The sequence below is a fragment of the Seriola lalandi genome, unplaced genomic scaffold (genome assembly GCF_002814215.2).
Source record: "Seriola lalandi dorsalis isolate HSWRI2012SDOR001 ecotype SW California unplaced genomic scaffold, Sedor1 jcf7180002054976, whole genome shotgun sequence".
Lineage (NCBI taxonomy): Eukaryota > Metazoa > Chordata > Actinopteri > Carangiformes > Carangidae > Seriola > Seriola lalandi.
In genome coordinates, this window is record NW_019525526.1 from 876,288 (window position 1) to 902,159 (window position 25,872).

The window sequence follows — 25,872 nt, forward strand, 5'->3', positions numbered from 1 at the left end:
AACAAAACAAGAGTCTTAAAGTCACTCATCACATCAGCGTAATTCGCTCCGTCTTTATACAAACGAGTCCTCCATAAAAAGTCAAAAAAAAAGAAAAACCAAGGAGGTATTTTCTCCCTGCCAGCTCTGCAGAACATAAAGCCGAGGTGGGCCGGGTGAAACTGGGCAAACTCTTGCTGGAACATCTTTTCCATTTGCACACTGGCGCACCATTCCAAGACATGACAGCATCCCAGTAAAAACACACACACACACACACACACACTCTCACACACTCAAAATGAGAGCTACAATAATTCGGAGCAGGATGAATTATTCAGTGTTTCTCTCTGCTTTTTCAAAGTCACATGGGACCCTCGGTACAATCATGTCGGAGCTCTCCATATGCTCCAGTGATGCGTCTATCAGCCAAAGATATTCCTCCGGTCCGGGCCGAGTTCTCAGGCTCGATCCTGTCTCCCTGCCCAGACGATGGGGAGTCATCGGGATCCATCCGAGGCCCCGGTGCAGAGAGCAGTTGGCAGACTCCGCCGTGTGTGTGTGTGTGTGTGTGTGTGTGTGTGTGTCTGACTAACTGCGTTGCTGAGCAGTCGAGCTGTTGTGATTCTGTTACTCCAGCTGGCTCGGCTCAGTGTAGGAAGTCCATTAGCGGGACAAGTAACAGTGTGGGTATTCTCCGGTGCCTCAGCCCCCGAGGATAATGGGTCTATCTGGGGAAAAAGGCTTCCAGATGAGACGGGGATGCTGGACCGTCCACGGAAAGATAAGGAGTGAAGCCACTCACAGAAAGAGGAAGTGCTCTTTGTCATTTAAGAAAATAACTTTCACATTTAACCATAAAAACGATCATTTAATATATTTAATCAGTGGTGGAAGAAGTACTCAGATCTTTTATTTAAATACCAGATTGTAGAAAAACTAAAGTACAAATCGTGCATTCATATGTTAGCATCACTAATGTTGGAGCTGGTAAACGTGGGGCTAACTATATATAACTATGTATACTACGCATAAATTTACAATTTCATAATTTTGATTTAAATAATCACATAGAAATTACTTCATCTACTAGCATGCATGGAAATGAAAATCACAATTATATTCGGTCAAAATTGAGAAATTCTTGTCAAATTTATGACAAAAAACTAAAATAACTATTTAATATTTCATGTATTTGAAATATTATTCAATTATTTTACTTAATAAATCCTAACTGTGACTTAGGAAGTAATAGTTCTGTGTAGCATATATAATATTTATGATTTATTATTCACATAATTGGACACATTATCTCACAATATCTTCCACATTTGATCTTAATTAATTAATTTATTTTCAGTTTTGGCACCACTGGGCTTCCATAAATTTGAACCACGTTTTATTTTATATATTTATAATAGAAATAGAGGATTAATTCCTGCAGGTGCTAAATCTAAATGTAAGCAAAAACAAGGAGATCACAGTGAGAAGCAGCAGCACCGGTGTGAACAGCTGTGAACAGTCAGTGACAGACAGACAGGGTGGAAATGCTTATTATTTATTACTGATTAAAGCCAGACACAGACGGGACCTGCTGGGTCCTCCATCAGAATCAAAGAACTTCATTGAGAAATCGCTCATTAACACCGTCGGTCTTCAGGCAGCCTCACACACAGTGGTACAAATATTCCCATTCAAAAACAAAAAACTCTGAAAACAGTCTTAGCTGAGGATGTGTGCAAACCTCTGAGAGCACAGGAGGAAGGGGGAGGGGCATTTAAAGGAGCAGAAGACGCAGGAAATGCTACAACTTGTGAGAAAGTTAACTTTAAAAAAAAAAAGTTTAGTGGTTAAAACAGACAAGTTTGAGTCATGGAAGTGAACTGTCCAGAGCCCGACTCACTCTAAAAACATTACATTCATTACCTGCATTTATGTTCAATAACCTGCTTCTTTAATTACCTCCCGGGCGGACGGTAAACACACACACACACACACATACACACACACACACACACACACACACACACACACGGTTCAGACCGATATTGCCATTAAAACGCCTGGATCAATCACACCTCTCGAGTCACTCACGTCACTTCCTGTTCGTATCGCGCAGATATGAGACTTTATAATAAATAAACGAGACATCCATCCACTTTTAAAGTGCTGCACTCCTGTGACCTATGTTAAAGAGAGACTCTGTGACACCAACCTTCCTCTTCACGAGTCTCGCTTTAGAAGTTTGTTCTATTTCATAAACTTTTGATATGACTGGGAAAGAAGGAAACACAAAACTAATACCAAGACGGATAACAACTTCAAAAACCAAAAAAACAAAAGCATTAAAAGAGTGGATGCTGTCTGGCAGTAAGACACTAGATGAAGGAAAGAACACGGCTGTGAATAATGTTAGTCGGAGAGGTCGCCCTTCAAATGTTTCATTAAAATACGGCTCCGTTAAACACGCTGTAACATAAACGCTTGTTTTGCTTCGTCAGTAGCGGCACATGCTTAATAAAAAGACACTCATGACGGACATCTGACGTCACAATCTTCAGTCACAGAAGGCATCGAGCAGAACTCCCGCAGAGTCTATGTGGCGTATGAAGCAGTGTTGGAGGCTTACACAGTGTTGGGGGGGGGGGGGGCGAATCCCCTCTAGAGTTACAGTGACACATACATTTCAAATGTCAGGGCCCCCCCCCCGTCTCTTCACTTTTCTCCCCTCCTGCTGAGCGACCCCGGACATTCCTCCTGTTTCTTCATGCACAGAGAGACAGGAAGTCGCCGCCCCTCAGAAGGGAGCTCCGGTTCTGCTCCGAGAGTCGAGCATCAGGTTAACTCAGGTGGGACAAAAGCAAAAACAAAAGTTCTGCAAGGTGCTTTGGATACAAGCGTCCAAATCTGAGCACTTCCAAGCTCCTGATGTATTTGTAGTTCATGGATTTCCAAGCACTGAAGTCCACGAGGAGGAAAAGGGGCGGAGAGGAGGAGGGTGGGTGGGGTTATTTATTAGTAAACAGAACCTGTTACTGCTCAGTGGGACACACGGTGCGGTCTTTGCAGCAGAAGTAATGAACCACCACGCCGTTGGGATACCTGGCGAACGCGCTGAAAGAGAAGAGTTGAACAAACAGATAAAAAAAAAAAAGGATTATTACTTCACTCTCTGCGTCGCGGCAGATGAACGAGCGTTTAATTAAAAATTACAGGAGTAAACTAAAAAATGAACAGGGTATGAAATTAACAGCAGCACAACGGCGTAAAATCGTGTACAAGTTAATAAAACCGAAACTGCAGACATAAAAAAATAAAAATAAAAATAAAAAATCTGATAAAGAGAGATGAGAGATATAAAACGCGATGGTTACATTACATGGACAGAGTCGTAATCTCCACGTTAATGAGGATTTTCACGATAACCCCAAATAACTCCAAGATAAGCTCTTAAAAAAATAATCAGCCCACTTTTTTTCCAGATTTAATATTCAAAGTTTCTTTGTTTAACTGTTTTCAACATGTGCAGTGAAACGATAAGAATTAGAATAAGTATTAAAAAGGAGATAGTTTTTACCTGTTTCCTATTTTCTTCTTGCAAACTCTGCAGGTCTTTTCCTCTGTGATGACACATTTGACCTGCTGGTGGAAGATTCGCTCCTCCTGCACCTGAAGCCGGAGAACGTGTTTAGTTATTATCTGGTTCATTATTTTCATTACTGATTGTTGTGTGATGATTTTGAGTCTCCCAGAGCTCCAGGTTTGAGTTTCCTCTCTTGGATTGGTCACGTAGTTCTGGATCTTTGGCTCAAGCTTCTTGTGCCACACATGCAGATATATCAACCACTCTGTCCTTAAACTATTATTAATTATCTTTTTCTTTAGGAAGACAGAGGAGCGGATTCTTCGTCAAGAACAAAACAATCTGCACGATCTTTTTTTTTTTTACATTAACTACGGGGTAAACAAACTCAGCCGGACTCACCCTGAGGAACTCGGCCTGCAGCAGACTCTTCAGCACCTGGTTGCAGCGTTTCCTCTGAGCCCTCTCCTCCAGGACGCTCTCCAGGAAAACCCGGATCTCTCGGATCTGAGTATTCGCCGGCAGCAGATTGATGGCCTGGAAACCAAATAGTCAGCTTGTTAAAACACTGTAGACCGGACATCGTTAGTTTCTAATTTGCCTTTCTGATAACTAGCCAACAGTTACAGTTACACTTCCTGTGCGAGCGGATCGTTGACGTCTTCACCGAATCAGAAAATGAATGTTTGTCCTTGAAGTCGGGGAGATTTTCAGAGCGCGCAGGTCTTCAGTCACGGTGGGAGAGGTTGAGCACTGAAGGACTGGACGGCGGCCTTGAGGTGCAAGAGGCTGATTTGTAAATGTAAAGCTGCAGACTTCTCTTGCTCCGGGGAATGTGAGTTGAAAATGTTTTTTGCTGTAGTGTCCTTGAGCAGCAGCCCGGCCCCTGCTGGTCATACAGGGATACTCAGCAGCCTGCACAGGCAGACCGAGCTGAGATTTCAGGTTCGTTCTTGACCTCGGTCCACTCAGCAGCTGCTCTGGATTAAATTTACACATTTTCAGACTTTGTCTTCTTTGTGTCAAAGTCAAGAACGAACTTTCAGCCTCGGCTTTTTACACAGAGTTGGAGAAGTTTTGTACGATACGTTGTCTCGGTCAGGTGAAGAAGTGTGGTAACGGTTTAAGAAGGTGGAAGTAGTTGTGCAAAGAATGAAAAGAGCTCGAAATCTTTCTCAGCTTTGCACTGCTGGCCCATCACAGCATGAAGTGGGGCGTGGGGCAGTTTTCGGAAAGTTACAGCACCCTCCAACGCAGGGTGCACACCCGGCTGTTGACGGTTATCATGTGTAATCAGGGTTAACAGACAACCGTGGTAACGACGACTCAGGTCGGGTTGGGTTCAGATTCGGACAGGAAAACCTCTATACCCGTAAAAATGTGACCATCAACAATTAATAATATTTATTTTCTTAAAGAAAAAAGCAATAGTTGAAAAACTGCTTCAGTTTTCTCTGAAGCTTTGTTCAGTCTTGTCTTGTCTCCCCTTCTTCTCTCTTGGCGAGGCAGAGTCTGGGAGCGAGGCCAGGGGAAATGAAAGCGCGGTGCCATTAAAGTGAATGAGGGAGCGCTGCAGCGAGGCAGAGTGGCACAGGAAGACGAGGTGGAGAGGTCCAGTCTGTGGGATCTGGACCTCGACACGCTCACGTTCCCCCCCTCGAGAGACTTTTAATTTTGACCTTTCTGTGTGACGGGGGGGGGGGACACAGATCAGCGGTGCCTCTTGCACACAATCGTATCCAAACCGCGGACACGGCAGCTTGTTACGGTGCATTTTACAACCTGAACACAACAGATGAAGTTTTCTATAAATACCTTAAGAGTGACTCACTGGAGGCGTTTCAAAGAGCGCGTCTCTGTTTCTTTGTGATAAGATATACGGGAAAGAAAGAAAACACAATCTGCTGACGTGGACTGTGTGGAGAAGAGTTGGCAGCTGATAAAAACACAGAACCAAACACCTTCACGAAGCATTCCTGAAAGGGGATGTTTTCTTTACTCGACAGAATTCGCTGGATTGTGACACAAAGGTTTGATAAGAAAAATAGGTCACGAGCTACTTTTCAACAGAAACGCTTTTATTCAATTAACTCTTTAGCTATTTTGGTTCTGGGTGCAGATACTGGAAAGAGAACTGTGAGAGGAACTGCATCAGAGATATTCACGTTACAACACAGATGCTTCTCGTGGGAGACCGGCACCCTGCTGGAAATCTTTTTTTGGGTTCTCTGGATCTTTTCTATCACAGAGGCAGCAGCTTGATTTCCCCCCCCCCCTCCCCCCAACAGCGCGAACCCGCCTGATCTCGCTCTAAAAACAAACCGATGAATCAAATCCTTTAAAAAGGAATTCTGCTCCGTTCAGTCGCCGCTTTAATTTCCACACCAAATGCCAAATGACTGAATTTGTGCGATTGCGTGTCGTCGTTAATCGTGTTATTTGGATCCATCTTAAACAAACCGAGTCTTATCAGTGTCACTTTCGCCGCCGCATCTCGTCTGAATTAGAAATGATTATGAAGTCTGAGCGATTGCAAAGAGTCAACTAACAACAATAAAGCCCTGGGTTGAATTAGAAGCTAATTCATGTGTTCTGGTTTAATGAGCAGTTTGAAGTTTGCTGAGGACATTTCTGTGACAGACAACCTTCGGTCTGATTCGTCCTCAGGCAGTAAACGTGTGTTAGAAAGTAGTAGAATTATTTGTGAGTATTGCCAGACTGGGATTTGTTCTTAAGTCACCCTGCTGAGGGACAGAGTGCAGCTCGCCTCTTGTTTACCTTGGTGGTGTTGAGCTTGCTGTGGTGAAGCTCCAGGACCTGCAGGGCTGCCTGGAGGTTGGCCTGAGGCCCCGACAGCTCCATCTTGATGGGCCCCAGGCAGTGGACGTCGGGGGGTGACAGGTACATCCGCAGCAGAGACAGATAAACCTGCAGAGCATGAATACGTATAGAGTTTTATCTAAATAAGAGTCTCATCTATATTAAATGACCAGGGAATAGCGAATGCATCACTATCACAAAGTCCTTCAACGAATGAAAACATCAGTCATTTATTGAAACAGGAAATAAGTTATGTATGTAATATTTGCCAAGATAAGTAATGAGAGAATAAATGATTAAAAAGGAGAGATTACACAGGAAATAAAGTCAAAATGTCTGAACAGAAGATAAGAGTGAAGATGCTGAGTTTATAAAATCTAACCTTTAACAACAATAATAAGTTTAATATTAACAGGAGGCTTTAAACACAGAGATCTTATTTCTTTGTGACCTTGTGATTCATTGATTTTCACCAACAATCCAATGCTGCTTCTTTAACTGTCAGTATTGGTTTTGTCGAGCAACATTTTTGGTTCGGTTGAGAAGAAAACTGGAGTTTTTTTTTTTTTTTTGGTAGAACTGGCATGTACCATAAATAATCCATTATATTTGTATAGCACTTCCTGCAAACACAAAGGCTCTTAACAGAAGGCAGCAGAGCGTGCCAAATGGAAAAAGTGGTCATAAAAACAAAAAAGAAAAAAACAAAACAAAACGACATCAGAACGATGATAAAATCTACGAGGACACGACAAACAGCAAAATCAAAGAGGAAAGGGCAACGAATCTAAAATGAACAAAACAGCGACACAAATCAAAATGAAATTACACTAAAAGCCACTTACGTCTTTATTTCCTTCAACCGAGCTGTTGTAGTGCCCGTGGCAGTATCTGCAGAGCGCAGAGGAAAAACAGGAGCAAATGTAAAACGTGATAGTGCTACTTATTTTCAGGATGTTGATCGATGCTCACAGCGCTGTAACGAGGTAATCAGGATGGCTCAATTAGGTCACATGGGCCTTAAAAATCATTTAGCTGCCTGGCAGAGCAGGCTCATAATTAAATATGGTTTCAGGGCATAAAACAACTTTCCACTATTTTTTATTTTCTAATCTTTATCTCACTGTTTTAAATATCTTTCACAGTCTGGAGTCACTGCTGAGAAAGTGTTCACTTCACACCCAGCTGTGCAGGAGGAGCATGTGGTGTTTGTCCTGTGGAGGTACTCACTCCTCAGCCATGCGGGTGTCTTTCAGGACGTGCACATAGATGAAGAGCGCCTGCTCGTGTTTACCCATCCGTCCCAGGAGCAGAGCCCGTTCCTCCAGCAGGCCTTAGATGTGGAAAACGAGGTCAAAAGGTGCGAGTCACACCCCTCAGCTTCAACATATAAAAACCCCAGTAAAACCTGCCGCTACAGCTGAGAACACGTGTACGTGAGGTCATGGGAACCAAAAGCAGATGCGCTGTTTTTACATCCTAAAATCTGTGGTTTATTATGAATTTCTACGGTTTTGATTTGTATTAAAAACAAATACTTCCCTTCCATATCTACGGAGTAAACACTACAGACATGGTCTTCACACTACCACAATCTGCGTTCGTCATACTGAAACCTCAGTTCTTACCATCAAAGGGAAAGTCACTGATGAGTCTGGCCGGTTCGTAGCTGGTAGAAATATCCAGGAACGACAGCAGCTTGTTCCTGAACTCTCCCAGTTTGCCCTTCTCCTTTCCTGCGGCAACAGCTGGAACCCCTACAACAACACAGAGGTTTTTATTTTAGTATCTACAGCTGAAATGTTTCTTCAGTTAACTGATTAGTACAGGAACAAAAACACCAGAAATTTACTGGTTCCACCTTCTCAGAAGAGACTTTTTGCTGCTTTACGGAGCCACATTCGCACTTTGATCGCCACAACTTTGAACTACAGATTCAAAATTAAATTCAAAATGCAAATCCAAAAGTGGAAAAATGAGTTCCTTTTGGTTTTGGACCGTCCTGTTTTGTTTGTATTGTGCATCGTGTTGAAGTGGTCTGTAGTCAAGTTTTAGGAATGGGCTTTTTAAATGTTTTATGAGGAAGGAAATATACCCCACACGTTTGTTGGGGGTATAGGAAACTAAACTGTACAGTTACTGCTGAAACGGACATAATTATCGACAACCCCTGGACGCACACGGCCCCATCCTCGGACCACAACAATCTCAGAGAAACAACATCTTAACATCGAGAGCCATATCCTGCGAGATGCTTCATAGAACGACGTGAAGCAATAACCTGCCACAAGGACAGATTTATTTATTCCGTTAGCGGCGTTTATTAGTTTATTCCGCAGACAGAGTGCACATTAGTGAGCCTCTCTGCAAACGCTGCCGTGTTGGCGGCGAGGTCCGTTTCACTGCGCGGTCCCTGGATGAGCATTAAAAAGGCACAAACACACAGAGATAAATGGACTTCATAATGAGCCCTGACACAGGCTTTATTTGCAGAGCGATCGGAGACAACCCTCTGGATGAGGGAGCAAAGGCAAACCGAACCCATATGCAGTGATGTAATCACATGAAAATGCTATGATACATCAGATGAATAAACTATTCTCCTGTAAGAAAGTTGATTTTCAAAAATGGTGGGTGGGGGTTTTTGTGAAAAAGATATTAAAGCTCCAGGGTCTCGTTGCCTTTACAGCTCTGACACTACAATAACACACTTCCATTTAAAGCGTTTCCTTTATTTTCTAGCTTTGCTTCAGGTAGGCATCAATGAATCCGGACAAAAATGACAAATAAGCCCAATTTAATGCTGAAATGTCTAAAAACATTTACTTTAATCCCTCTCACACTTTCTAAAAGTGGTAAAATAAGCTACTGTAAAACTTTCTTCAAGTGCCCAGAGATACTGTGACCTTAAATTAACTTCTCTTGCTTGTACCTTCTGGCAGTGAGCTGAGGTACTCTTTCATGAGGATCTGAACCCTCTCCAGGTAGAGCTGGATCAGCACATTGTGAAACTCCGGACCCTTGTCGTCCCACACGTAGATGATGTGCTCCAAATACGGGATGGCGAGCTCCGTGAAACCCTCCTTCAGGAAATTCAGCACCTTGTCTCGGGGCAAAGTCTCCACCTCTGTCAGGTCCTCCGTGAAAATCTGGATGGGAAGAGATTTTTTAAACCGACATCAGCACTTTCCTTATGGAGAAGTGGGAATAAAATAAATCCACAGTTTATAAAGAGAGGTCTGTTGTCATGGTGATATCTGGAGGTTATGTGAATTAAAAAGGTTGTATTCAAAACTAAACCACGGTAAAAAAAAAAATACAAAAAAACATAAATCAGTTTTCTACATGTGAATATGGGTTGAACATGATTATGGGATGTTTTTTATGTGAATTTTCTGCGCCCCACCTTCAGACCGTCGTCGGGACAGATCTTCAGCACCCAGGGAGAAAACTCAAAGATTATGCCCAGGTTCTCCACACCTGCGTCACAGGATTACAGTAAACAGGTAAGTTCAACTTCATCTGTGGAGCTCAGAGGAAAACAGGTGAGGAAGACAATACTTTTATTTTATTAGGCCATATTCGGCCGTTAGAGTCACAAACACAGGAAGTAAGATAATAAATCTCCCATCATGCTTCAGTGTGATTTATCAGAATGTGTTACTTCTGGTAAATGCACATTCTTCTGAAATAAAAATCAATGCTGCAGCTCAGCTGATTAACCGGTTTGTCAACTGACAGAAAATTAAACGGCAACTATTTTGAACTGAATATATTAATGATTTAAGTCATTTTTTCCCCCTTAATTCTCAGACAATGGGAGGTTTGTTGCTTCTCTCTGTTTTATATCTTTCTAAAACTGTTGGACAAAACATTTGAAGACGTCACAGAATCCTAAACAACTGTCAGTCACAATTTCTCATTCACTGATTCATTATGAAAATAAGAGTTACATTAATTTATAATGAAAATAATCGTTAAGCGCAGCCCAGTTATAAATTAACTGATAATCCAAAATGCAAAACACAGCACACAAAAATGTGATGTATACATTATTAAAAAATATATCAACATGATTTTATTTCATCACTGAGGGAAAAAAAGAGATAATTCATCTAATAAATCATTTTATTGACCATCACTTGTCTATAATGAACGAATGAAACCACAGATGAAGAGGTTTGATGTTTTTTTTTTTTGCGAGCGCAACTAATTTCACTGGAAATTTTCTGGATTGATCTTCAGTTCAATCAGAAACAGGAGAAAGTGTGACGGAAACAAACACAAACAAAATCACATCCAACAGGTTTTTGTTTCGTTTTGAAGAGGAAACCTTCAGCCTGAAGTAATAACTTCCTCTTTGTGACTGAATTCAATGATTTTCTTTTTGTAAAAGTGGCTTAAAACGATCGTCATTACGCCGCAGTGTCACGATGGCCTTTAACTGCCAAGTGCACAGTATTCACAGAGTGACACAGAAAACACACTGCCAGAGATATGAAAGGCTGCGGATCGTGACATGCAACAGATGCAGGCTATACATCTCATCCAACAGCCACTATCAATCAGAGTGAAAGATTCCTCAGAGGCTTTCCCAACATCACGCCAAACAAAGCTGAACACATCTAGTGGGGTGGGGGGGGCGGGTGGATCCTTACCCAGTCTCTGGAGGTACTCCACTGTTCGCTCGTGGCCCTTCAGCGGAGAGTTGGCCTTGGTGGACTGGTCCAGCAGCACCTGCAGAGCTGCCAGAGGGCAAACAGGGTGAAGGGGAGCGAAGGGAGGCGGGAGAAAAGGGCAGGAAGAACAAATGTGAGATTAGTCCGAATGATGGAAAGTAGCAAGACGTCATCTACTCTGCTGTGCGCTGCGTTACATAATTCCTCTGTCAACAGAAATTGGACGGAGCACATACACACTGCTAATTGGTGGCCGGGAACAGCTGCTTTGAATTGGCAGAAGGAGAGAGAGAGAGAGAGAGAGAGCGAGCGAGGCAGACTTCAGCAGCATGACATCATGAACACAAACTGCAGCGGGCCGATTAAACCCAGCCGCGCTCACACCAAGAAATCTACCACAGCCCAGAATCCACCACAAACCAAATAACACTAAGACGGCTCTGATCTACGAGGATGACGAGCTGACCGCATGCGGGAAACCTCCTCGGAGATAAACCGCCGCCGTGGCCCCGAAACAGCCGAGAATACAAGCTCATAACTGGCACTTATTGAATTCACACACGACCCAGCTCACAATGGCTTTTGTGTGTGAATGAGGATGTGACGAGGAGGCCGCTGGCAGAGGCCGATGTAGGTCTGGCATCGAGTGATCCCTCATTTAAATACTAAACCCCAAATTCAACAACCCATTTGAAAGAGGAATTGGGAACAGATGTTTCATTGTGTTTTTAACGTGATGTGTTCAGTTGTCATGCTGAGGTCTGCAACAGATAAACTACACTCCTACACAAACCCACACAAATAAAACTGAACTCTGATATATCAGTCTTTACCCAGTGATTGACTTCTCTTGTATGCAAGGATGAAAAACAAGAAAATAAAACAAACAATCATCTCGGACAAAATGTCACTGGAAAGTGTTTCTTCTCAGAATCGTGTTTTCCTTTGAAAAGCTCTTAATGTATTTCCACAGATATCGACTTTTCTTTTCACCTTAATTTAACATTTTGAAAATATGTCGAGATTTCTTTCACCGCAGGAGAAAAACGACCTCCGATGTTCTTTCATACGTACTCAACTTCACCTGACTTTTCTCACAGACGGATTTCTACTAGCTGAAGAAGTTTCCTGTAGAATAAACTTATATATTAATATACATTATAATATATTAATTTCTACTCCTGTAATTAAAGCGACGGCGCAGTGATCGAAAAAAACCACCGCTGATACTTTTCTTACATTTTGGATGAGATTAGAAAGGAAGAAGCGCAAGTGTAATTAATAACATCGATAATGAGCACGCTTCATTTAGGTGAGCCAGTTCTGGGGCGCTGGTGTTGCACATGCACGGCTCACTGTCTCGGCTTCACGGAGGAACTGCTGTGAGAGGAGGTCTGAAAACCGTTTGGCTCTGTGTTGAATTAAGGTCGCTGCAGATTTCTTTGGAATAAAAACAGATTTCAGTTCATTCATCCAATGAAAGAGGGAGAATAAAAAAATCTATTTGATAAACCTGTAAACCCAGCTTACAGTATATTACATAACATAAATTCTTGTGTGTACATGTTGCTATGTATGATACATTTTCCATTTGAGTAGTTTCTCTTACTAGTTTCTAAGTTACTCATACTGTCATACTTTACCCTCTTCTGTTTAATGTGTGTTTTTGTGTTTGTAATGTAATGCCTTCTATTTCCTTACGTAACACTGGTTATTGTTCATTCACGCAACAAAAGCATATTTGACCTCGCACTTGAACTCGACAGAGAGAGTTTTCCAGGGGAGCCAACGACAGCTGAAAGAGGTGTATGAATCCCCACCGTGTCGGATTAATCTTTACGCCTCGAATCACACATAATCAAATGGAATTCAAATTGGTTATTTTTTTTGTTTTCCAGAGGAACACGGTTCAGTACAAATTACACAATTAGGGGCTGGGCATTAATGGCATGTTTTCTGAGACAGAGCTGGGTGAAAAGTCAAGTCTCTCTGCTTTTTGTTCGTTTCAAGCACATGCAGAAAACGTTTTGATTTGAATTGAAAAACAACGTCCTGATCTCAAACTGTTTGAGAGGAATTTGTAATTTTATGGTAAAAAGTGTTTAACATTGTTAAATCTGCTGCAGAACACCTGTTGTATTCAAGACAGATTTAATGACTGTGGACGTCCCCAAAAGGTCCGTCGTACATTTGTCATTACAGCGAGAGGAGAAGAGACAACTCCCATAATTATACGCAGCCTCTTTGTGCAGGTTGATACTCGATGATGCGTCAGATTAAGATCGCACTGGGTGGTTTGCACTCTCTTACCTTTCTGGTGCAGGCCCTTCTTCTCGTAAAGAATAATGAGCTCGCTGTACTTGTGAGCCTTCTTGAGGACGTACTCGCTCTCCTCGATGTGGCAGTGGTTGTTCTCCAGACGAAGAAGGGGGGACACCAGGGCCACATTGGTCTGAAGAAGAAGGAGGGCGGGATACGAGGAGATTACGCAACATGAACACCAAAACATTTCCAAACACGAATCCCTCTCCGAACCCTTTTAAAAGTTCAAGTTGTAGTTCACCCAAAGACTACAAGCAGGTGACTTCACTGATTAGCCGATCCCCTCCGCTTCACGATGTGTTTATCGTTGGAATAATCTGGCGCAGATGCTTGGCACTACCGAAGCAAGCGCTATCTCAGAAGGTTCTCCAGGCTCTCTGAGGTTATCCATCCAGTGTAATCTAATCTAGGCCTGCCCTGGGAGCTGCACTGCTTAAACAGGGCTTATTATACCTCGGAAAAAAAAGAAGGACTTGGCGGCATTTTCCCTGAATTGAAGAGTCCCATTTCAACATGTGTGTGTGTGTGTGTGTGTGTGTGTGTGTGTGTGTGTGTGTGTGTGTGTGTGTTGGGGGCAGAAAGACTTGGAGACTTATTTTGTTGCTCTCACAGAACCCAGCCGCTCTGTGGAGGAACTTATTTTGGATGCTTATATCCGTGTCCCACTTGTGAATCGAACGTTTTTTGCTTTGCTGCGCCAGGAATCTACTTCCCTCGAATCAACCCCACAAAGCAGTTACCGCGGCGACGACCCCCGAACGACAGTCACACTCACAGACTCAGGTTCTGTTACTTCAAAGTAAATCCTGCCGGTGAGCCTGTTTAACACAGGACCCATCTGGCTACATGTGAGGTACAGCGAACCGCCAAGTGTTGCTGCCAGCTTCTATGAGTGTTAAGAATTACTGACTTATTTCACTTTGCTGTAAGCGCAGGGGCGAAGACCGCCAAGCTTTTAAGAGCTGATACAACTTTTAGCATGAAAATATAAACATTTGGACTAGCCTTCGCTAACAATTACAGGTTGGTTGTAAATCAAAAAGTATTATGTTGGACATGTGTGGCTTGTGTTTGTCTGTCCTGGGTTGATCCAACCTTCCTGTGTGTATCCATTCACCTTAAGTGTGAACAGATGCAGAGAACAAGAAAGTGCTTCAGATGAAAACATGAATAACTCTTTACAATCCAACATCGATAACAAAAGGTTTCTTTCATTACAAAATAATAAAAAGCATGACACAAAAACAGTGGTACTTTGTAGAGAACATAAAGCCCGCGATGTGTTGCGATAACAAAACAGAGACTCGCTGACAGGAGGGCATGTTATTAAATACATCAAGTGAAAGCAAGAAAAACAGGAAGATCGTGGTCTTACATGCAGGTAACATTTCAGCAGGGTGGTATCAATGATCTGCAGGAGTTTTTTGCGGCTCTTAATGGTCGGTGTGCCCTCCATGAGTGGAGACGTTGTGGAGGGGTCAGAGTCGTTCAGCTGTTTCACCAGGTGGCTGCGTTTCTGTGACGACATTAAAGAACATAAAGAAAATGTAGATTATTAACTCGCACTTCCTTTGATTTACACCAATTTCCTTGATACGTGTTTTCAATATAATATTACAACCTTTGAGCTTTTGTTAGTTTATGTAGAGGCCACATATTTAAAGCTAAAATCCTTTTTTTAAAACCTGGGTGAGGTAATCGATCAGAGCGAGGTGAGCCTTCTCCAGCTCTGCCCCGGACAGCGTCGGCAGGGGGTTGGGATAGTGCAGCTGTTTGCGGTAGTCTGACGGGAGCAGGTCCGGGTACAGTCCAATCACGTGGGTGGGATCTGCAGAGAACAGGAGGCGGGGTTTGTTCAATTGTATTCCATGTGTGATAGTCGAGTTTGTTTAGCAGTCACTGATTAAAGGAAAATGTGTTCAGAGTTTGTGATATAAACACAGAACAACAACAACAACAACAACCAGACCTGAACTCAACTCAACTCATGTCATCACTGTGGAATCAATTCTCACACAGAGATTGTAAGTCATACTTAAATAAAAAACATTCACATCCAATTTACTCTACAATAAGCAGCAGATGTCTGATGAGTTCAAGGAAAACAAAAAGAAAAGCAGAGTAAATGAAATCAAACTATGACGGGTGACGATCTCTCAACAGCAGAACATACGAGGTCTCAGATATCTGACACTCAACGTGTTCGCCTCCAGTATGTAGCGAATAGCAGCAACGTGTGACAGGTCGAAACAGATAAACGCGGCCTTATGTTCACATGCGGTTTGATCCGGGCCAGGATCTGTTTCACACAATTTGGCCTGAACAGAGAGAATTCGGTGGAGAGCTCTACCTGTGCCGAGTTTAGCAAACACCTGCATGGAGTCGTCGAATCTCTTCTGGCAAAACAGATTGAAGGCGTAGAGATTCTGGATGTGATGTATCTGTTGCTTCTTGTCTCCGTCTGAATCATCCTTCATCTTCTGGCAGAAAAATAAAGAAAGAAAAAAGAAAAAAGAAGAAAGAAAGAAAGAAAATTTCATCACACTACAGCAAAAAAAAAAGTTATCTCTCCAGTTTTACTTATCAGAGCTACAGCTCCCAAGAACGTGAAAACTGCATGAATTCACTTTCTTTTTTCTTTTTTTTTTTGTTCTTTGAATTGCCCCTGGAAAACTAGAGAGCTGGATTGCTAGATAAGCTGACTATAAAGAACAAAACCCTGAGCATTTTACCGTTTGGACGTACTGCTCCTAATCAAGATAAGTGATTCTGATGTTCCATCCTCTGAGCTAAAGCACAAAATTGAATCCTCAGGAATTTAATAACAAGGTTTATTAGTGAAGTGAGCGGCTCCGTTGCTCACCGCCAGCTGGAGAGCCAGCTCAAACTGCTTGTCCTGAAGAAGCTGCCGGATTTGGGTGGCTATTGAAACGGGCACCAGGCGCCACACAAAGTGGTTGCTGGCAACGTACACAATATTCTGCCTGTGGAAGATAAGAGGAGAAAACAAGATTAGAGAGGACAGGTTGGAACAACAGTGTTTTTCTTTGCTCGGAGGAACTGACATTATCGGCATCATTATCACGGGAACTGATGAAAGCAGCAAGTGATACATGAGACTCTTTTGGGGATGTTATGCATCGTAAACAGAGTGGGAGCATCAAAAAAAGAAAGGCCACTATTCATCATCAAACCCTGCAACTATAACTATAACCAACTGTGCTGCAAGAGCCACTGCAGACTTTTCTTTCTTTTACCTCAAATGCTTTAGTACTGAACGGGTATCGCTGCCACCACAACAAACACACACACACACACACATTTTAGCATGAAAAGATTTTTCATGTTATTATGACATATTTTCTTGTTATACTTCTTATCTTGTCATATCTTTAAACTTTCCTATTTTTACGCAAACTGATGTAATGTTTCTCACCATAACACGGTCGGTTGGTTAAAGTTGGCAAGTTGTTAAAACAGGAACATACAACTGATTGTAAATTTTTCAATATATTTTCTTTCTTTGACACAATTTGATAAATAAAATGGTAATAAAGTTTGAATTTTACTTCCTTTTAATCATTTCAGAAGTGCGACCACGCGACGAAGCAAAGCACAATGTGAACGGTTGAACATCTGCATGAAAATAAACATTTGTCTGCAAAGTCTGTTTGTGCTGAAGCTTGATCAGACTTCAGAATCTAGCTGCAGTTTGCTTTTGCACAGAACTGACAGAAAATCTACGAAATAAAACGACAGAAGGTCACAGCAGCCTGCCGGCCTGCCTCACCCTGCTGAGGTGATGAAGCGAGGTCTCTGCAGCTCCACACTCTGCACCAGCAGCCTCGGCTCAAAGGTCCGGATCTCCACGTACCGAGGGAGAACAGCGATGATGTACGGAGGCTGGTGCTCTGAGAAGGTTAGAACAGAGGCAGCAGTGTCACATTTCTGTGTGCGTCAGTCACAACCAAATTATCGCAACTGAGTCTGTGACATAAAACTATTAAATATCCTCAGCAAATCATTAAACAACTGTGTTAATACACACGTCTGAAAATATGAATATTAAGACAAAATCTAAACAAGCATTTCAACTTTTTGCAGGAAAGAAGGCGAGTAAAGTTTTTGGATATTTAAAGACACTTTTATGAAATGGGGAACACACACTGGCCGCTGCTTGTCAATCGACACCTGTGGCACGTACAAACAGAAGCAGTGGGTTCAGTACGGATGATAAAAAATGTTTTTTATGCAGATTTCAATAGCGAGGAAACAAGAAAGTGGTGAATCACGACAAGTTGGTGCCAAGCTAATAGGGTGTGTTTCCTTTTAGGATTTAAAAGAGAGAGAAAATTACTTTCTTGATTTTTCACAACAAGGGGACTTAGCACCAACTTTTATCTCTTTCTGTTGAATTTACCCTTTGCGAGTTTTGCTGTCCACGCAACAGAAACTGTGTCGTGACAGCAGGTGCTTCAGTTCTGATTAAGGAGTGAAAACCTTAAGGCTAATGGGGCAGGAAATCCACCCGGAGACAGCCATCTAGACGGGCCTGAGGATGGACAGACTACTCCTGCAGGCAAAGGCCCAGGCCCTCTGCTCCAGCCACGACCAGTCAGGAAAGTCAGTCAAAAGTATTTTAAACTGACCAGCGCTCATCCTCTGCTGATGCGCGCCCAAAGCCACAATGTCGACCATATCAAAACAAGGAAATTGCAAACTGTATGAAACCACTGCTTGGAGGCTTCATTTCCCCTTCATATTGTTCCTCTCTGCATTTCAATGAGCACAGACAGAGGGGCCTTTAAAACAATGAGAGAGCTCATCTGCATCACTTCTGTCACAAAGTTCATTAGTAACCCAGACCTGCGGTGTCTTAGTCACGGGATGAGAACGCTGATCTAAAACTGTCTTTTTCTCCTCTGACATATGGAAAGCAGCAGCACGGCTCAGACGGGCTGGAAAGAAAAGACTTTACACAAGGGAAGGAAAGATTATGGAAGAGAAAAGAAAAAAGGCAGACAGCGGCGGGATGACTGCAGCTGACAGAACGATGCCGGTATTCAGGCCAAAAGCTTTATCGAGCGTTTGTTTTAATATCCAATTACTACGTGAAGAGACCTGCTCTATTAGTGTGCAAATGTTTTAATTGCCAAATCGTTTGTGACAAATAAAGAACTGGGCGATACACCGACCCGACCGTGACCAGCTCCGGTCAGGGTCGGCGAGGGTTGATTGCTTATTGTGATTGGCCGGTCCTGACACACAGAGACGCTCCGTGAGAGACAGACAGGGATGGTAAAAACTTTATGGATTTTTTTTTTTTTTTTTGATGACCCTCCCAGTGCTCCTGACGGCCGGCCCAAATATAGCACACAGTCAGACGGTTGTCAATGTGTTTGTGAGAGAGAGAGAGAGAGAGACATGGGGCGAGGAGGGGCTGAGCGAATCAATGAGCTGCACACGGCTCTACAATAAAAACAAGATTTTAAACATTTCACATAGTAAAAAAAAGAAAAACAAAAATCAATATGTGGTGGTTAATGCTGATATTGTTGGTATTATATGTATGTGAAATGTATCTGAGATTGTCCTCTTACAGACACAGGCACAACATTTCTTAAATAGTCAGTAAAATCAAATAACATTGATGCAGCGCTGCGTACAGTTTCAGTAGCTCACTATTATTAGACGGGAACTTTTATATTTTACAAAAGAGGAAGGAAATGAATCTAAGATGATGCTCACACTCACGCAGAAAGACTCTCAGATGATGAATTATTTTTTTTAATTTCTGTGCCGAACAAAAACCTGCATGTGACCTCGAATTGGCTCAATTTCATGCCGTCCACCAAAACAAAATGCGTCTCCACAGCAGCTCGTCTTCCGTTTCTCCCTGTGGTGTTCTCCTTTTTGGTCTGGATCATTTATCTCTCTTTTGCCGGTGCAGATGGGTATTATCATGAACAAGCTTGTTAATGTTAAGTGGTCAAATTCATAGTCGACAATGTCCTCAGGGAAATCAATAGATGCTCGTCCTTGAGAGACAATAAACTAATAAAATGCAGTGTATGTTATTGAAATGTGACTTAGACGTTCACATTCTGTTTCTGTTTAAAAAGTGGATTTTTGAGGTTTGAAGGTTTCATTGTTTAAAAAGACAACATAAAATGAAGCAGATTTAGTTTTCCCTTTGGAGAAATGAGCTGCCAGGAGTGACACATTTTGACAAAAATATTTTCCGTGTTATCTGGAAGGCGAACTATAAACTATAGGGCGCTGGGGGAGAGTGTTTGGCTCTTGTGACTCTGCATTTGTGTCTCCTTTTGACTTTGCCGTCAGTGTCTATTGATATTGAATACAAGTTAACTCTAGCAAAGACATCAGGATAGAAACAGTAACTAGGATTAGGTGGTTTGTTTTTCATATGCATGGAAATACAACCTCATTTTTTTTTTTTTTTTTTTTTTTTAAAATGGTATGTAACCTGATGTAAAATAAAGATGAATCTAAAATGAATCCTCACAGTGTTTGTTCTCGTGTTTCTTTCTTACCCATCGCTATGGGGATGTCTGTCCAGTTCAGGGCACACTTCTGGGTGCAAACGCCATCTTCATTTAGCACCACAGTTAGGTCATCCTGCCCGACAGCCACCTTCCCATCAGCCAGTGGGGCGACCAGAGGCTCTAACTGTTTCCCGGTGGGGAAGAGCTCCTTGATGGAGCCACGGCCATCCATCTGGTTGACAGGAGAGATGGCACGTTTGAGTCAGGAGATACAGATAATAATACCTTAGCGACGAAAACTTTCTCTGTGAGGTCAGTTACTTTATAGACAGTAAAACAACATTAAGGAAAAGCCGAGAAGAGGAATAACTCCAAGCAGTACGAATAACAGAAATAAGAAAAGGAAAAATCCTAAAATAAACACACACACACAAATCAAGGGCAACAGAAGAACAAGTTATATAACAGCCTGCGTCTGAAGTGTGTTTTCAGATGTGGTATAAAAAGTGACACCTCTCAAAATCTGTCTATGAAACACCTTCTGCAGACTTGAAAGGCACCTGCAAAATGTTTATAGCTTGCCTCTTCACAGAATTATGAATAAAGGATTCAGGCCAGTTCACGCAGGGGTCACCACAGAGACTTAACCGCTGAACACTGAAAGTTTAACCGTGTTTTCTGCAGTCTTTCGGAAAAATATAAGAGTTTCAGAACAAACTCAACATGCAGATGAACAGTGAAGAAGTGAATTATGCTGCAGGTTTAAGTGGTTCCTATGAATCTTTTGATTGTTCCCTGAAAACCTGTCGCTACTGGAATCAAATGCACAACTGCCATTAATCCAGGCTACAGCCTCTCTTCTCCATTAATGAACACACTGCAAACGTTTTACAGCCTTCTTGCAAGTCTACAAGGAATGAGTGTTTAATATACACAAGAAAGATAATGGTTGGAGGATCACTAAGTTGCGTGTATAAAGTGTATAAAGTGTATAAAGCTTAGTGTTACCGTCTCCTGCAGCACGTACCCGAATAAGGTAATAGTCTCGTTTGAAACCAACACATATGGAGTTTTCGCACCAGGCCATGGACTTTGGAATATCTGGTGCACCGAAGTCGCCCTAACAGACAAAAAGAAAACATTAAGATGACTAAATATGTCAAAAGGAGTGGGAAAACAACAAAAAAAAAAAAAAAAAAGAGAAAAGAAATCTGGCTCACACTGCAGTGAGTCACACTCAGATATATTTCATTTTACCTGCAGCTCGTGGAACTCTCTATCCTTCCAGTAATACAGCTGGAGTTTCTTTTTTACTGCGACACACATTCTCAGCCTTTCCTCTCCTGAGACGGCTTGCTGAGGGAGGGAGGAGAAAAAAAAATATACAAAAATCAGGGAAAATGTGAGTACAACACTGAAATGTGGAAATGAAAGGAAAGAATATCATTGTTATGACAACAATTGTGCCGTAAGATTTCTTTGGACTCACATCAGTCTTCTGCCTGTTTTAGTCCATTTACCGCAAATTACAGTTCAGTTTTAAAATATACTGTTTAATAGATGTTTCCTGTCTTCAAGGCAGCCATTGTACACTGCAAATAGACTGATACTTGCTTGAGCTTCACATTAATGGACATCATGTTGCTTTTTATTGAAGGAAACTGTCACAAGGGAATGATTTGAAAACGTCTGCTGGTGTAGCGTGCGGTACAGTATGTGCTGGTGGGAAGCAGCAGCATGTTAGATTTGAGGATCTCTGCCAGTGTTGATGATGTCTGAGGAAGAGCGATGAACTTCACATGCACTGCAAATCTACATATAGGATTGTAACCACACTGTTATGTCTTGAGCCCTCTATTTGAGTCTCTGAATTCATGCATCCTTCCAAATGACCAATCTTACGCCTTTAGGTCTCTATTTGTTCCTAACCGTACTGAAATTTGGAGGACGCAGGGAACATAGGAATCACTTTTTCCGAAGGCTGAAACTCTATGGTGAGATCCAGGGTAGTTAATATGATTATGAGTTGACTAGAAATTAGAAAAAAAGAAACAGATTATGACACGTTCAAACTGAATAAACCAGTTTATTAAAGCTCCCTGGTCTTAAATTAGCTTACTATAAAGACACTGACTCATCGCCCTTTTCTCTCTTATTCATCCCCGAGCTGTTTGAATGATGCATTGTACATCCTGCACATGTGAAAACTGTTCTCACTTGAGAGGTTTTGAACGTGAAACAATACAAATGCACGAATATAATAGCATTATTGTACATTAACGGTATTGTACAATCCGCTGTAACTGACCTGCAGGTCACATGCGAAGATCGTGGCTCCTTTGGCTTTGGACACCACAGTGATCTGCTGGAAGGTCAGGAGGTCGTGGACGTGGATGTTGTTCTCTGCAGAAGACAATCAAAGATATTTTATGTATTGCGGTGATAATGTAGACAAATGCTCCGCTGTGCGTGTCAATACACAGATGCAGACTGTTTACAAAGCATAATGTTTTAACTGTGAACAACTTTTTTCAAAAGTCAAGAATTAACTCTTACACTGAAATCACATTCTAATACATAAAAATGTGTTTGTGAGGAAAACTTACCCAGTAGACTGACAAGGATTTTGTACTGTGAGACAACGTAAAGCTGTGGGAAGAGTAGGAAACACAGTTAAAGGAGATTCAAAGCAGGCATTAGCGTGGACGTTAACACCTCAGCTAAGAACTGACATCTGTTAGCATGATACGTTGACAAAACCATGCTGTTCAAGCTGAAGCCGATGCTATAAATAAAATATTAAATAAATATAAATATAAATATCTATCTGTGGTATTCTTGAGGTGTGTGAGACTGCCAGAATCATTCCGAGAGAGGGAGTTGGCCATTGACAGTTAAAAGAGACGAACCGAGGCGAACAGAGTGAAGTGAGTCTAATGTTTATTAGTACTAATAACAGGAAGACACCAGAATGTAGTTCCAAAAAATCTGGAAGTATTTGAGTTGTGACTCTCTCAATAGACTTCAAACGTTCCTTCTTCACATAGTTTTTGATCTATGCAGAAACAAGTCTGTGGTTCTTCACTACCTGCTGAATCTTCTTTGAGAAGTTCTTGTTGGATTTTTCCAGTGTGACCTCAAACCGGTTGGTTCCTGTGGAGAAAAGAGACATGTTCATCAAAAACCATCATCATCATTGTCAACTATAAATGTAAGCATGTTGTATATAGTGTTTATGTACATGTTTACATGCATACACTGTATATAAGCACTCATTTCATGTATATAAAGTAACCTATTACGTTACGCATTCTTTCCACTTTTGTATTCTTATTTAGAATTTACAGAAACAGCTTCACTTGTATAGAATCTGTATGCTGTTGTTCATTATAGCTTTTTATATACCTTGCATTTATATATGCAGCTTGTTTATGTTGTTTACATTTACTGTTTATGTTCCTTCAGCTTTGTTGTACTTGTTTTTAATTGTATCTCTCTTTTTTAGCAACTAAAAGCCCCGTAGAGCTGATTTTTGCTTCTGAAAATGACTCAAAAGTTTTATTTGAAACAGGAGTCGGTAAGTTGAGAAGGTCTGCAAACACACAGCATCCCACATCACTTTGACTTCCTTTTTTACCTGGATCTTTCTTTATTCGGTAGAGAAGGAGATGCCCTGGTTTTGTTCCAACAAGCAGCCAGTCCTCTGCGGAGAGAGGAACTCAAAGAGTCAATGACAGTTCAAAAGGAGGCTGTCAGTCATTTTACAGTATCAAACACAAACTTTTTCAGTCACAGCTTGCAGGGAGATCATTCATGTCAGCGGTGAAGCAACTCACAATAAACATGGGACACCTGAGACTGCAGTTCAATAAACGCCCATAGAGACGAGCTCAATGTCAAAGGATGAAAGAATAGCTGAGGGAAATATAAAATGTCAACAACTCACCCCAGGCCGCGAGACAGTCAATCTGAAGGGGAAGCTTTTCCAAAATAGGCACTGGTTCATACGCGTCATGCATCTTGAAGCGATATTGCTGATTCAATTACAGACCGCTGTGATGGATCGATCCCACACGGAGTTGACGCCTGTCGGACAACAGCTGACTGACGGACCGCTGACGACTCTCTTAGGGTGGTACGCCTGTGTGTGTCGCCATTAACAGACGGAGCAGTTCGGTGTTTAGACAGGCGACGGGGAAATTTGGTTTAGTAAACCCTGGCGTGGCTGACTGCAGCGATGAAAAGCAGTTTGGCTAGTAAGCCAGCTATCTCTCCGACCAAAACAACAGCTGATCGTTAGCCTGCTAGCTCAGAAGTTAGCAAGCCACGGCTACTGCTCCAAAACATTGTTCCCTCTCACTCCATGTCGGCTGGAAACCGAACAAAGACAGTCAGCTACTTCGTCGATAACAACTAACGTACCACTGAGTATCTCGATACGATTGGTAATAAAAAAAACGTATTGTCCGTAGCACTTAGTTTACGTTAGCCAGGTTAGCTTCTTGCTACTTCCTCAGTTGTGTTGACGACGGCTGCGCGAGGGTAACGGGGTTTGACAGGCACGTGACTCAAGCCAGCGCACTCACGAGGAACGCGTTAAAGGTGTAGTGATGATATGTATGTAGTCGTAGCAACGTAGCTCGCGGTGATGTGGAATTCTCGCGAGATTTTGTTCATAGAGCCTCTATAGAAAATAATGTGTGCAAAAAAACAAAATAAAAATAAAAATAAATAATAATAGTCACTACAGGTGTCCCTCAAACAGCTTTTTGAAGCTGTCGCGACTGGCCACAATAACCTCTCTATATCCCCATATAGATGATCGCTTCTAAGACCGAACTTTTATTACCTACCTTACCTCCCGATAGCAAATTGAAGCCGCACTGGAGGTGTCATGGGCTCCGGAACACACCTGAAAAACACATCTAGAGGGAATTGTGAAACCATGCCAACACCGCTGCCATGAAATGGATGTGGCCCCTCGTGATGATTATTCTCATCAACCGTGTTTTCAAACGATTCGTCTGTCTTATAGTTTGTCAAAGTGTATGGCCCAGTTGCAAATACTGTCAGAGAGTAAAAATGTCTCATAGACTTCATCATCAGAATGATCTTAATTATATGTCTGACACCGCCCATGATCAATTAAGTGTTTAGCCACAGCTCTTAATTGAGATCGAACCAATATTAATTCCTTGCATAGCTTTTACATTTTCACAAGATATCTCAAAAACTCTACTTTCATTCTCCTTCATGGTGTAAATGAGTTAGGAAGCTTTTGCTTCTGATAGAGTACTAACTGAAAAAGTGGAACAGAGCGCATGCAAATAAATAAAAAGGAAGGGTTCCTGTTTGACAAAAAATATGACCATAGGCTGAAAATGAGAAAATAACAAAAAATGTGCAAAACAGTAGAACATTAATAAAAAACCTGCAACACTTGCAAAGCCATAATCATTATGCACATTTAAAATGTTATTCTCTACAGCTTTGCATGAATTTTCACTACCAGGTGCTTCAACTAAGTACAGCACGCTTAAATGATCAGTGTGAGCACAAAAGGCAGAAAATTTAAGTCGACTCGCTAATTCCTCTGCACCTACTGCATCAAATATCAGCTACTCCTTCTTTCTTTGCAAATATCACTGTATTTTCAAAATAAAATGTTTATTTCGTAATACAGAGCCAGGAATACGCAATAGTTTAAAATATACGGGCATGTGTGAAGACTGAAATATGTGGCTGCGAGGAGTTACACAGATTTTTTTCAGTGGAGTTCTAGAGCTTCTCCCACTCTAGCGATGATGTCATCCACTCTAGCGATGATGTCATCCACTCTAGCGATGATGTCATCCACTCTAGCGATGATGTCATCCACTCTAGCTCTGAACATTCTGTGCAATACACACCCATTACAAAGTCTGAAACGCTCTAAAAATTACACAAAACGTAAACTGTGATTTTGTGTGAACCACAATAGTTG

General features: G+C 41.8%; 1 protein-coding gene across 2 annotated transcripts; it reads right to left on the reverse strand.

Annotated features, from left to right (window-relative positions):
- Positions 1 to 1,521: 1,521 nt before the first annotated feature.
- vps39 (VPS39 subunit of HOPS complex) lies at positions 1,522 to 24,447 on the reverse strand. Of its 2 annotated transcripts, none has more exons than XM_023396358.2 (24): positions 23,836 to 24,447; positions 23,527 to 23,592; positions 22,978 to 23,042; positions 22,496 to 22,538; positions 22,198 to 22,292; positions 21,147 to 21,245; positions 20,917 to 21,009; positions 19,938 to 20,121; positions 17,174 to 17,294; positions 16,247 to 16,367; positions 15,734 to 15,860; positions 15,069 to 15,211; positions 14,759 to 14,899; positions 13,372 to 13,513; positions 11,041 to 11,127; positions 9,789 to 9,862; positions 9,315 to 9,531; positions 8,011 to 8,139; positions 7,613 to 7,715; positions 7,228 to 7,273; positions 6,341 to 6,490; positions 3,965 to 4,099; positions 3,557 to 3,648; positions 1,522 to 3,093 (listed from the first exon to the last, which is right to left on the reverse strand). In XM_023396358.2, the coding sequence occupies exons 1-24, from the start codon at positions 23,906 to 23,908 to the stop codon at positions 3,012 to 3,014; spliced, it is 2,628 nt and encodes an 875-aa protein (XP_023252126.1). In that variant the 5' UTR covers positions 23,909 to 24,447; the 3' UTR covers positions 1,522 to 3,011. The 2 variants fall into 2 exon arrangements, with proteins under 2 accessions (XP_023252126.1, XP_023252125.1); XM_023396357.2 differs by having other exon boundaries at positions 15,734 to 15,863.
- Between the last annotated feature and the right edge of the window lie 1,425 nt (positions 24,448 to 25,872).